A 14,249-nucleotide genomic window follows, 5' to 3' on the forward strand; every position below is an offset into this window, starting at 1 on the left:
TCAATTTCTTCCTATGTACTGGGCTTGCTCATTGCTCATCCCAAACTTCAGGTCTTAAGAATATTGCCATAGACATTTCTTTATGAGGTGATCATATATTTGGAGTATGGTAAAAATAATTAATACTAGAAGATGGATCCACAGGGGAAAGGGCAGTCAGGTATGTCTGAAACCTAAGAAAGGATTTGGCTGTTTTCCAGGGATGTAAGGATAATACCATATAGAACAGAACACCTAGGCCAAATTGTTGGTTAGGAATGCCATCTCCTTGGTTCATCTTTTTAGTGTCTTGCTATCTGCCCTGAATCTTGGAACCACTGCTCTAAAAGAGTTCTGAAAAATTTTGCCTTCAAGGTTCACCTTTACATAAAATTCACTATGGCTGAAACGAAGCTCATATTCCTTCTTGTTTCTATCTTGGGTTTTCTCTTGGATTGGTAGTGCTGAGGCTTGAAACATTTGGAGAAATGTTTGATGTTTTTCTTTCCCTTTTTTTCCCTCTCCTTCACTAAGCATGGGACAATTATTCCTTATGTCTTTTACATACATCTGTTTATTGCCAGCCCCCATGTAGGGATGTCTTGGCAGTTGTGTATGTTGGCCTGAACCTCAGGAGAAAAATCTCAGCCAGAGATATACATTTGGGGATGAAGAAGCCAAGAAGGCAACCGGGGACAGTGTAAGTAGAGCAAGAAGATAAAACCAGGCTAAAATCCTAAAGACAAAATTGTTTAAAAAATGAGCAAGAAGATTACAGAAAAAAAACACAAACTGAGAAATAGCCAAGAGGTGGTGCATGCCTGTAATTCCAGTAATTCAGGAGGCTGAGGCAGGGGGATTGCTTGAGGCCAGCAGTTTGAGACCAGCAACATAGCAAGACCCCATCTCTAAAAAACTTTTTAAAAAATTAGTTAGGCGTGGTGATGCATGCCTGCCGTTCCAGCTACTCAAAGGCTGAGATAGGAGGGTTACTTCTTGACCCCAGAAGTTAGAGACCACCCTGGGCAGCATAGCACTATCCCATCTGTTGAAAAAAAAAAAAAAGAAAAAAGAAAAAGAAAAAAGAAAAAAGAAAAAAAGAAAAAAAGAAAAGTAAAAGAAAGAGAGAAAATGGCCAAAAGATGGAGGAAATCCAAGAGAAAATGATATTGCCAAAGTCTGTCAACAGTATTACAGGTTGCAAGAGATCGCCCTGGATTTGTTGATTAAGTTTTTGTTTTTGTATTTATCTTGGTGTGAATAGTACCGTGCAATGGTTCTCAAACTTTTTGGTTGTACAAATTATTGTATATCTTACAAACTATTGAAGACCTGAAAGAGCTTTTGATTATAAGAACCCCAAAGAGATTACATCTCTTATTTATCCTACTAGAAATTAAAACTGAGAAAATTTTAAACATGTTAATTTATGTAAAAACAATAATAAACCTATTACCAGTTAATAGAAATATTTATGAAAATAACCAAAACAAAAAAATTGAGAACAGTGGCAATGTTTTACATTTTAAGAAATCCCTTTAATATCTGGCTTAATATAATAGAAAACCATTAAGTTCACATATCTTGTTCTGCCTTCAATCTGTTTTGCTATTACATGTTATTAGTATATAGCCTCTGGAAAACTCCATTATATTATCATTAGAGAATGTGCATAAAAATATTAACTATGAAAATAGTTTGATCTTGCAACCCCCCTGAAAGGTTTTCAGGAATTTCTAGGGATCTGGGGACCCCACGGCAGGAGAGCTTGACAATACTGTGAACCTCATAAATAAGGTCTTTTTGTCATGATGAAAAGTAAGCTAGATAGACTTGACTGAAATTTCAAGGGCTATTTGATGAGAAGGGGAGGTTGTTTCATTGACATTATTCTCTAAGGTTAGGAATGGACTCTACAACATTCATTCGATTAATTCATTCAGGATACATTTATTTAGCACACATTATGTGCCAGGAAGTACTCTAGACACTGAAGACATACCAGTAGACAAAACAAAAAATCCTTGCCTTCATGAGACTTCTAATAAAGTAGTAAAATATATAGTGTATCAGAGAGTGGTTAAGTCCTATGCAGAAAAAACAATGTAAAGAGGTCTAGAGAATGCTGGAGGGATTTGCATATTTCAGTAGAATGGACAGGGAAGGCCTCTTTAAGAATGCAACAGTTGAGCAAAGACCTGAAGGAGGTGAAGCCATTTGGATATCTTTTGAAAGGGCTTTTCCAGCTATTTAACAAATTAATTTCTTAACATTTGAAATTTTATTTATATGTAGTCTTTAATCAAATATCTATTGTATATGACATTAGCTGCAGGTACAAGGAAATCAGACAAGAGAACTGAGGTTTATTGAGTGCCTGCCATGTACCAGGCACTGTGCTAAGTATTATGAATGAGGTTTGGTGTCTTCACTAAGATTTACAACTTAATGCAGGAGGCAAGGTGTAGACATACATTTCCTGCAGTGTGGGTGTAGCAGTTCTTATGAGAAGAGTTGGCTTGAAGTTGCACCGCCAGAAGTAATGCACTTGACCTACCTGAAGTCTAGGCCTCCATTTCAAGATGAATTAGGGTGTGGAGGGTGCTGGGAAGCCAGCAAGTTAATACCTGATCACACCTTTTATAGAGCGCTTTGGTTAACAATATGTCTTCACGCCGGGCGCGGTGGCTCAAGCCTGTAATCCCAGCACTTTGGGAGGCTGAGATGGGTGGATCACGAGGTCAGGAGATCGAGACCATCCTGGCTAACACGGTGAAACTCCGTCTCTACTAAAAAATACAAAAAAAAAACCTAGCCAGGCAGGCGCCTGTAGTCCCAGCTACTCGGGAGGCTGAGGCAGGAGAATGGCGTGAACCCGGGAGGCCGAGCTTGCAGTGAGCTGAGATCCGGCCACTGCACTCCAGCCTGGGCGACAGACCGAGACTCCGTCTCAAAAAAAAAAAAAAAAAAAAAAAATGTCTTCACAAGTTAACTCATTTAACCTTCATAACAATAAGAAGCAGATATTCTAAGAAGTGTTACTGTGTCTCTCAGAGATGAAGAAAAGCTCAGAAAGCCGGGTAGTATGACAGGCAGTTATAAGGTAGAGGTAGACCTAAATTTAAGATAATCTGCTTCAAGCACAGTGCTTTAACCACCGCAGTGCAGCTGTTATGAGCAGCTGCTGAAATAAAACAGCTTGATACTCTCCTGACAGTCCTCCCACTGACTCGACAGGAGGGTTAGGTTGAGGTTGGGGCGGAGCTAGACCTCATGAAGAAGCCAACAAAGTCACACACAGCTCTCCCCACCTGCGCTTGCGCAGGGGAGGAACACGCGGTCCGGAAAAACGCCGGGGATTCTGGGTTGCGCAGCCGTGGAGCTACCTCAAGGCGGAACTGGGGCGTCCAGGGCTTCGGCAGCCTGAACACCCGGTGTGAAAGGAAGGTGGCAGCCGTGGAGCGATGCGCATGCGCAGCAGCTCACTCTGCTGAAGGGCTGAGAGGCGCACCGGGGCCGCCAGCTGGGGTCGGAGCGGAGCGGGGTCAGGATGGACGAGGACGTGCTGACGACCCTGAAGATCCTCATCATCGGCGAGAGTGGGGTGGGCAAGTCCAGGTGAGGCGGGCGTGCGGGTCGTGACGAGGGTGACTGGGCTCTTTCTGTCCCGGTGGCTGCTGTCTCCTGGGCCGCGACGGGAACTGTAAACTGCGGCGGCGGGCGCGGGCCGGGCGCGGGCCGGGCTCGGGCCGGCTCCACTTGCGCCCTCCTCGGCCTCTGGGCTGCGCTCTCCCGCGGCTTCTCCTCCCCTCGCCCCACCCGCGCGGCTGGTTCCCGGCCTCTGCCAGGCCCAAGTTCTCTGAGTCGCTCTCTCTCCTGTGGCGCCGAGAAAACACCATTCGGAGGGCCGCCGCTCCGCCGGCCGGTTTGCTGCGCGGAGCTCAGGGCGTGGCGGGCTGGTTTGGGCCCGAATCTGGCCGGGGGGCGCCTTGCCTCCAACTCTTCGGGGTTCAGGCTGCCTGTCACCCCGAGACCTGGGAGACATAACTTTCCCACTTGAGGGTTTCTGTGGGGCCTTCTCTAAATACATAATATCCTCGGGAAGTTTCGTGACGCCTTAGGTCCCATTCCTGGCCTGTTTGGGCGCAGCTTAATGTCGCTTCTTTTACTTTTTTATTAGTCGGCTGTGGAAGAACTCCTGGATCTTGTGACTGCTGGAAAATTTCGCTTTAGTCTAAGGTCCGAGTGCTTCAGCCGTGGGTCACCTTTGAAAATAAAATGTAGTTGTTATTTCTCATTTTCCCACATCCTATGGAGACAGAAGATTAGTGTTGTCTTTTCATTTTTGACTTTTTTCCTTGGGGAAAATAATATTGACAGTGGAGTTGAGTATAAGGTAAGACATGGATCTGGGTGGATGTTGCTAGAGGGTTGTGATTTCATCCAGGTCTTGGAACAGAGTTCTCCAGGTGATGTCATTCTTGCCATCTGATTATGAGTAGGTTATGTTCAAGGCCGTCCTGATCCTTAAACCGCATTTACACTCCGGGGGCTGTAATCAGTTTCATATTTTAGCTATACCTTCTGATACACATATCTTTCAAATGATTTTTTATATTTCATAAATTGAAGTAGCCTTCATTCTACAAGCTAGAATGAAAGCTCTCCTCAAATAACTTGTAAAAGTCACTTCGTAAAGTCTTACTTTTTAAAAGCTTCTTCAGAATGTGAGAACTTATGTAATATATTCTGATATTATTTATTTATTTATTTATTGAGACGGAGTCTCGCTCTATTGCCAGGCTGGAGTGCAGTGGCGCCATCTCGGGTCACTGCAGCCTCCGCCTCCTGGGTTCAAGCGATTCTGGACTATAGGCCTCCCCAGTAGCTTGGACTACAGGCGGGCACCATTATGCCTAGTTAACTTTTGTACTTTTCGTAGAGATGGATTTTCACCATGTTGGCCAGGCTATGGTCTCGATCTTGACCTTGTGATCCGCCCACCTCGGCCTCCCAAAGTGCTAGGATTACTGGCATGAGCCACCAGTTTGACAACACGTTTTCATAGTGTTCCTCATGTAATGTACTCTGTGTCTACTGGAATGAAGGATTTGCACATACCAAGGAATAGAATAATGAAATACTATGAATTAGCAAACCAGCATGATTTGTCTGTGTGTGTGTAAAAGGGATGAGTAAAATTATTTACATGATCATCTATTATTGCACATGCATATTTGAGGGTTAAAAAGTTAATGTAAACATTGTCTTAATAGGAATTTCATAGCCTTGTGATCTTTCTTTTTCTTTTCTCCTTTTTTCCTTGAGACATGGTTCTCATTTAAGTTCAATCATATGAAATTAGTGTTTTTGAAGTCAAGAATGGTTGATTGTCATTTCATGTAGTTCAACCCAATACATGGTCTGTTAGCACTTTTTCTAAATGTATTGCATGGATGACAAGTTAGGGCGTGTTAAAATTTTCTGGAAGGTTAACTGGAGTATATAAACAAAACGTCTCTGCTCTACCAACTGTTTTTTTGAGACAGGGTCTTGTTCTGTCACCCAGACTGGAGTGCAGTGGCATGATCATAGCTCACTGCAGTCTCAATCTCCTAGGCTCAAGTGATCCTCCCACCTCAGCCTTCTGAGTAGCTGGACTATAGGCACAAGTCACCATGCCTGACTGGTGTTTTTTATTTTTTATAGAGAGGAGGACTCACTGTGTTGCCCAGGCTGGTCTCGAACTCCTGAGCTCAACAGATTCTCCTGCCTTGACCTCCCAAAGTGCTAGGAACATAGGCATGAGCCACCACAACCGGCCCTACTTCTAAAATTTTTTTCATAGATGGGATTTTCCTATGTTGCCCAGGCTGGTCTCAAGCACACGGGCTCAAGCCAACCTCCTGCCTCATACTCCTAAATTGCTGGGATTACAGACACGAGCCATGACACCCAACCAAGGTTCTCCTTGTAGAGTAAGGCCTGTTAAGTGGATTTATCAGTCTCCCTAGTTCATGTCACGGAAACACATTTACCATGGGCCTAATCTGTTTTAAACTTTTTCCTCAATACGTGGCAATGGATTATCAACTGCTCCCAGCAAGATTTTGACACTTTGTTTCTTTCGTGAAAGGATTACATATAGTGAGAAAGTTGTCTTATTTGTCTAGCTGGATATACATTATTTGCCTATGTGATATGCTATGGAAAGCAATCTTGAACACTTATGTTTCTGGATAAGATGAGAATAAATGACTCTACCAAAATAGAAGTCTCTGCCTTTTAAAGTGAATTAGTACAAAAACGTTTGTCATGGATATGATCTTAAAGGATTGTTTTAACCAAGTTGGTTTCTGTTTCATTACAGAGCTGGAGCTAGTGGAAGTGAGATAGCACTTGTGTTGTTGGGGGAAAACAAAGGATATGTTTAATCCGAATTAGTGGATTACTTTCTAGTGTATTTCATAGTGTGAGAGTCTAAAGGGTATGTGATAGTAGTCAGGAGATCACGATTATGAAACTGGGGCTGCCACTTGTGTGACCTTGTGTGTAATACTTGAATGCTGTAGGCCTTCATTTCAAAAGTGAGGGGGTTGGAATAGAAACCTCTCAGACCCTAAATGTATAAGACTAGGATTCTGTGGCTAGGCCTGGTGAGGGAAAGAGTAGCAGAACATATTGAGAACTGAAAGGGATTAGAGAGACCTATTATCTAAATTGCTGTCCCTCCTATGCCCCTTGCCTTCCCATTTTGTTTTTTTTTTTGGTGAATTTCATTTGTAAATTTAAAAAATGCAGATTAGTCATAATCACACTGTTTATTATAAATTTGGTCGCATCTAGGTGCCATGGCGATAGTTACTCCTTCCATCTCTACTTCTGCATGGGAAACATTTTGCTCTTTTAACTTTGAAAATATGAGTGTGTAAATATACAATACTATAAGAATGGTGCTTCTGCCAGGTGCAGTGGCTCTTTCTATAATCCTAGCTACTCAGGAGGCTGAGACAGGAGGATCTCTTGAGGCCAGGAGTTCGAGACCAGCTTGGGCAACATAACGAGACCATGCCTCTAAAAAAATAAAAATAAAAAAATAAGCCAGCCGTGGTGATGCACACCTGTCATGCCAGTTACTTGGGGGTCTAAGGTGGGAGGATTAGTGAGCTGCAGTTGTGCTACTGCATTCCAGCCTGGGTGACAGAGTGAGACCCTGTCTCTAAAAAAAAAAAAAAAAAAAAAAGGGCTTCTTAATTATTTTGAGATTGTCAGTTCCTCTCAATATCTAATAGAGAAATGAACTCTCTTCCCCCTTTCAAAGTCTAATAGAGAAATGGACTCTCTGCCTAGAAAAAGACATACATAGAATTTAGAATGCTTTTTGGGCTACCGGGATACCCCTGTCTAAGATCTGATGTATACCCTGAGCCTGTATTAAAATTTGTTGCTTCACACCATGCCACCAATTCTCTGCCTCTCCTGATGAAGTACTGTTAATAACAAAGGCCTTTTAAGGATTAGCAATTATGAGAGAAAAACCTCTGACTTTGTGTCTGCACATTGCCATGTGTTCAGTAAATAATACCCAATATCATCATTATTGTATTATTATGATATTATTACAACTAGTCTACAAGGTAATGTTAACTTAAGTTTTTGTAGTAATATTTTCTGTGGTGACCACATGTAGATATTATGTATCTTTTCTTAAATTATGGTTAACTGAGTATGTTGGGAGAAAAGAAAAATTTTATAGGTAGTCTTTAAGAGTCTTACTAGTATTGTTACCTACGTTCCAAGTAAGTAAATATAGTCAAGATGTTAGGTGGATAAATCTAGAATTTGACTCTTCTGTTTTACTTTGATTTTGTGATGCTGGTTTTATGGTAAACACAAGAAAACAAAACCAGTAAGGGAGAGTTAATCCTTCAAATATAATTAATGACAGTGGGTTTGGAAACTACCAGGAGGCCATTATATTTTGCAAAAACTCTATGGACAAAACATACCTCTACCAGCAATAATCACAACCTATAGAAAGTCATAAGATTTTTCTATAATTTAGATACCTGATGGCTGTTTCTTTGATTTTATTCATGCAAACAGGTCAATTAGGATAGTCTTATACTTCAGAAGTTAACATGAGGGAAGGTTGGATGACTTTAAAATCAAGGGCTTTAACAAAAGCTTAGATTTCATTTTTGAAGAGCTTCTAATAACTGACACTTCTGCTTCGTAGTAAGTAAAATAATTCTGGAAGATGTAAAATCTTAGAGTACCCTTCTAATCTGGCATCTTTAGCTTTTTATCCCTTTTTATCCCTACGCGTCTTTATCTTTTATCCCTCCTTTCTGGTTTCTTATCATTTCCTAGGTTTAGTCCTTCGTTCTCTCTTGCCATAACCTTGGCAGTTGTCTTCCGTTGATTTTCTTCTATTTTTTGTTAGTATTAACATTTTAAAACAAAGAGCAGTACTTGTCATAACTTCTTTAAAAGCCTCCAGTAGCCTCCAGTTGCCTACTTGGTTTTATACACTCTACCTGGTGTTTGCCCGAGTCTACCTACTCTGTCGTGTGATCTTTCTTTTTACCTCTCTTTTTACTATATCTTCTCTTAGGTAGTAGCCATACTGCGTGTTACAGAATGCTCGGCTTTGATATGTTTCTGGTTTTGCTTGAATTCAGAGTGGATTACACAATCAGATTTTTAAAAGCTAGTTTGTTGCATTCTAAGGGACTTTATTTTTTCCCTTTTCATCTATGTCAGTTAAAGCATGACATGCTGTTAGTGTCATTTTTCTCAGAAGGACATACCAGAACAGTTAAACAACAACAACAACAACAAAAACCCCCACCTTTTGTACTTGGGGGATTGTGTAGGAGACCATGGGGAATATATTTAATAGTAAACTACTTTGCTCTTGGGATTTTTAAATTGCCTTTCTAGTAATTTAATTTTTCTGTGTATACCTGCTCTAGTAATTTAATTTTTCTGTGTATACCTGCTCTAAGAGAAGGCCTACATCATTTATTATCTGCATCTAATAATGTGTGACCAAATAGTCATGAACACATTTATCATATGATGAGAAAATTCAAGTTCCCAACCTGTCTTTTTAATATCTCTTTCAGCCTGCTCTTGAGGTTCACAGATGATACATTTGATCCAGAACTTGCAGCAACAATAGGTAAGCCTGTGTTTAAAAATTCTATAGAAATGGCCAGTATTTTCTTGCCTTTGGCCTTTTTAATCTAAATCCTTCTACCTTCTTCTCACCACCCCACTGCCTCCATGTCTGTTGAAATCTTATTTGTCCTTCAAGACTTATTTTGGTATCATTAAATCTCTGAAGCTTTTCTAGATCTTACCAAGAGAAAATAACTTCCTTATCTGTTGTCTCATGGCACTTTATTAAAACTGCTAATGTAATTTTCTGTACGCACATTTCTTTCCTATACTTTGGATTGTCTTTTATTTTGTAATATACAACAGTTATATTTGAATACTTATTGTATGCCAGGGAAACTTGGTCTCCGTCATTATGGACCTAACAGAGTGTGTTAATTTTGTATGTTCAGCATTTGCTACAGTGTTTGGCATGTATTCTTATCTTTACATATGTATTGATACTAGTTATTAAGGATTGTTAGGAGCAATGATACTTAAATGCCTTTTAAGGATAAAATTTAGATTGCCTGAAAGTGGTTAGTCACACTAACTTATGAGAATATATGAGAAGATAGAGGTAAGTATTTTGGTATCATGTGTTTAGACTGTAGATAACGTAAAAGGATGAAGAGACCACTTGGAATAGTTGAAAGGTAGCTGAGCTGAGTCAGAGCTAGATAATAGTCTTGGTTGGCTTTGCCTTGAATTATGTGTAATCTTGATGAAGTCACTTGACTTACTAACTTCATCTGTAAATTGGAAGGATTTGGGGAGAGAGAATACTTTTTTTTCCAGCTTTAAAATTTCATGATCTGATGAGGAGAATATAGTAAAGATGATCCTAGCATTATTGTCAGGGAAAATAAAGAGTTTTTCTTAACTGCCTTTGTTTTCATTTATTGTATGTCTATTTTTAAAATTTTTTTTTTTTTTTTTTTTTGAGACGGAGTCTCACGCTGTTGCCCAGGCTGGAGTGCAGTGGCGCGATCTCGGCTCACTGCAAGCTCCGCCTCCCGGGTTCCCGCCATTCTCCTGCCTCAGCCTCCTGAGTAGCTGGGACTACAGGCGCCCGCCACCGCGCCCGGCTAATTTTTTGTATTTTTAGTAGAGACGGGGTTTCACAGTGGTCTCGATCTCCTGCCCTTGTGATCCGCCCGCCTCGGCCTCCCAAAGTGCTGGGATTACAGGCTTGAGCCACCGCGCCCGGCCTATTTTTAAAATTTTATTGTGAAACAATTTCAGACCACAGATTTGTAAAAATAGCACAAATAATTCATGTGTATCCTATTAAATTACTCTAAATGTTAATGTTTGTCACATTTGCTTTATCGTTCTCTCTCTACATATACACAGTATTCTTTTTTAAAAAAATGAATTGAGAGTAGTTTGTAGACATATGTCTTCAATGTCTGCATACTTTAATGTGTATTTCTTAAATGAACATAGATACATTTTATTGTCTATTAACAGATTTTATCAGTTATTCCATTAATGTCTCATATAGCAAAAGACAAATAATTGTTTTGGGTCCAGGATCATATGTTGAATTTAGTTATTTCTGTTTAGTCTCTTTTATTTTATTTAATTAATGAATTAATTTATTTTTGAGACAGAGTCTTGCTCTGTCACTCAGGCTGGAGTGCAGTGGCACCATCTCAGCTCAGTGCAACCTCCACTTTCCAGGTTCCAGTGATCCTCCTGCCTCAGCCACCTGAGTAGCTGGGACTACAGGCGCATGCCACCACGCCTGGCTAATTTTTCTTTGTATTTTTGGTAGAGACAGGGTTTGCCATGTTGGCCAACCTGGTCTTGAGCTCCTGACCTCAAGTAATCTACCCATCTCAGCCTCCCAAAGTACTGGGATTACAGCTTTGAGCCACCGTGTCGAGCCTCTTCAGCCTCTTTAATCAATAATTCATCAGTCTTCATTTGCCTTTTCAGGGCCTTGACATTTTTGAAGAGTAAATAATTATTTTGTAGAATGTCTCTCAATTTGTGTATGTCCGGTGTGTCCTTACAGTTAGATTCAGATTATGCAGTTTTGGCAGGAATCCCACAGAAGTGTTTTCCAGAGGATAGTGTTAGGAGGCACATTGTGTCTATTTATCCCATTTACTAGTGGTGGGACTTTGGTTACTTAAGGTGATATATGCCAGCTTACTCCTCTGTGAAGTTATTATTTTTCCCTTCATAACTAATATATATATTTATTGTAGAGAGATACATTGAGACTATATAGGTATCCTCCTTCTTACACCTTTTGCCCTCTTGTTGTAGCATCCATTGATAATTCTTGCCTGTGACAAGTGATAAGGACAGTATATGATCTTGTCATTCCAACTGTGATTGTTATCAAATGGGGATTTTTAAAAAAATGCCATCACTCTGTCTACATATCTTGTTTGGAATTCTGTAAGTAAGAGCTCTTTCTTTTTTTTCTTTTTTTATGAGGCAGTGTTTCGCTGTGTTGCCCAGGCTGGCCTCAGACTCCTGGGCTCAAGCGATCCTCCTGCCTCAGCCTCCCAAGTAGGTGGAACCACAGCCATGCACCACCATGCCCAGCTCAGGAGGAGCTCATGTTTGTTTGTTTCTTTTTCTTCATATGAACTCATGGTGCCTGTAAATTTTCAATAAATTAGGCATTACTTAGCTTTTGCATGATATTAACATTTACAGATTTACTGTTATTTGTGTCATAGGAAAGGGAATCATTTAAAACACTAATTCAAAATCCATTGTAATTTGGCTTTATTATTATTATTTAATTAATTAATTTTTTTTTTTTTGAGACAGAGTCTTGCTCTGTTGCTCAGGCTGGAATGAAGTGGCACAACCTTGACTCACTGCAGCCTCTACCTCTGTTCAAGTGATTCTGGTGCCTCAGCTTCCTGAGTAGCCAAGACTACAGGCATGCACCACCACACCTGGCTAATTGTATTTTTAGTAGAGACAGGTTTTGCTATGTTGGCCAGGCTGGTCTTGAACTCCTGGCCTCAAGTGATCCACCCACCTTGGGCCTCCCAAAGTGTTGAGATTATGGGTGTGAGCCACTGTGCCCAGACTGGTGTATTATTTACTCCTATAAAAATTACTTAGTAGTAAAATCTTATTTTGGTCAAAACCTGTCTGAGTACATATTGGTAATGGCTAGCCAGGAGGAGAGCAGTAGCAACTGGCAGAAAAATAAACTTGCCTAAAGTTAAAATTTTACTGAAGGAATGAACATACATATAATATTAACTGTCTACATTACAAACTCAAATGGAATTTGGGGACTAGTAGCATGCCAAATCGTGGGTTGTCTTTATTACTAAAAAGGCTTTGTCTTCTGCAAAGACAAATATTAAGATTATAGTATGCTGGTGAAAATATATATAATTTGTTCCCCAAATAGGCCCTGGATCTTGAATATGTTGAACAAAGTATCTTTTACATTGAAGCATCAGATTACTTTCTGCCTTAGGTAATAACATGTATATATATGTGTATATATATACATTTTTTGTTTTTGTTTTTTTTTGTTGTTTTTTTTGAGATGAGAGTCTCTCTGTGTTGCCCAGGCCGGAGTGCAGTAGTGCATGATCTCAGCTCACTGCAGTCTCCAACTCCCAGGTTCAAGTGATGCTCCTGCCTCAGCCTCCCAAGAAGCTGGGATTGCAGGCGAGTGCCACCATGCCTTGCTAATTTTTATATTTTTAGTAGAGATGGGGTTTCAGTATATTGGCCAGGCTGGTCTTGAACTCCTGACCTCAAACGATGCACCTGCCTCAGCCTCCCAAAGTGCTAGGATTACAGGTGTGAGCCACCACGCCCAGCCCACACATGAGTTTTTAAAATAAAAACAATTACTTAATGACCTTGTGAAAATTAGTGTTTTATGCAAAATTGGTGTTTTACCCCACAGTAAAATAGTAGTAAGGAAAGTGTATTGTTACCTTTTAGTAACTTAGTGAGACACTTAAGTTTCCGTCTTGTATAAAATACTCTTTTAAGATAGTTGTTGGATTTGCAATTGCAGATGGTACTATAAAGTTAGCATTTTTCTTTGTTGGCAATTAGCTAAAAACAACAAAGAGAGGGAAAAACTGACACACAAACCCAGCATTCCACTAAACTAGAAGACAGTTAAAAACCCCAAGCCACAAAATAGGTGGAATTGTTGCCAGGAGCAGTGGCGATCAGGCTGGCTGCATGTGGGAAGAAGTAGATAGAATGCCATGGCTGTGGAGCTCAGAGACAGCAAGAAACATGAAACTGCAAGGCCCCCCTGAGGTATAAAACCTAAACCCCTTGTTTACAAAAGTGAAATGGGTTTCTTCAGCTCAAGGCAGGAGCTTTCCTACACCTAGTTTGATTCTAAGAAGTCAGGGAAATGAAGCCAAACGGGGAGTCACATAAACAAACCATTTTTGCAGGAAGTAATATGTGTCTATCTCTACAGCAGTTGGGGAGGAGATGACTGCATTGTGAAAAACCTCCAGACTGCCTGTCTGCACTGGCTGTTGAGAAGTAAAACGCTAAACTGTCTCTTAGGTAAATCTCTGAATCACGAAAAGGTTGTCAGTCCAGAACTGGAGGCACTCTGGCCTTCTGCATGAACCTCTTACAAATATCAGGTTCCGTACAACCAGCACTTCTTCAAAGATGAATAACCAAAAGGAATTCATTAAGCTTGACTGCCACAAATGTTTGGAAATCAGAAAGGAAGAAAGAAACAGAAAAACAAAGGACAAATGAAGAACAGTAACCTAAAATATTGCCATAAAGAAGATGAACATTGTGACCAAACATTTTGCCATGAGTTTAGAAAGCTTAATGAAGTATTTACTTCATTAGCAGCTCAAAGCAGTTGATATAAGAGGCCAGGGAAGAAATAGAGTGAGTGCATGAGAAAATGCAAGGTAAGCTGATTGAGTGGAAAGAAAAATAAATGAAATTAGAAAATAAAACCTTTACTGAAATGAAGATGAAATTGAAAGGATCACGTAGATAATAGAGAACAGTGGAAGATACAATAAGAGACAGAGTCTAGAAATGGAAAAAGCAGGTAGAATTTTCCAAAATTAATGAAAATGTTAAAATGAATTAGAAAATGATAGATG

General features: G+C 40.1%; 1 protein-coding gene across 4 annotated transcripts in view; it reads left to right on the forward strand.

Annotated features, from left to right (window-relative positions):
• The first annotated feature begins 3,471 nt into the window (after positions 1-3,471).
• RAB18 (RAB18, member RAS oncogene family) overlaps positions 3,472-14,249 on the forward strand; it is a 37,675-nt gene continuing 26,897 nt past the window's right edge. For all 4 annotated transcript variants that reach the window (XM_005564851.4, XM_005564852.4, XM_045399755.2 and 1 more), the window contains exons 1-2: positions 3,472-3,597; positions 9,111-9,166. In XM_005564851.4, coding sequence (XP_005564908.1) covers positions 3,530-3,597; positions 9,111-9,166 — 124 coding nt within the window. In that variant the 5' untranslated portion in view covers positions 3,472-3,529. The remainder of the gene's footprint in view (positions 3,598-9,110; positions 9,167-14,249) is intronic.

The sequence above is a fragment of the Macaca fascicularis genome, chromosome 9 (assembly GCF_037993035.2).
Source record: "Macaca fascicularis isolate 582-1 chromosome 9, T2T-MFA8v1.1".
In the NCBI taxonomy this organism is placed as follows: Eukaryota; Metazoa; Chordata; class Mammalia; order Primates; family Cercopithecidae; genus Macaca; species Macaca fascicularis.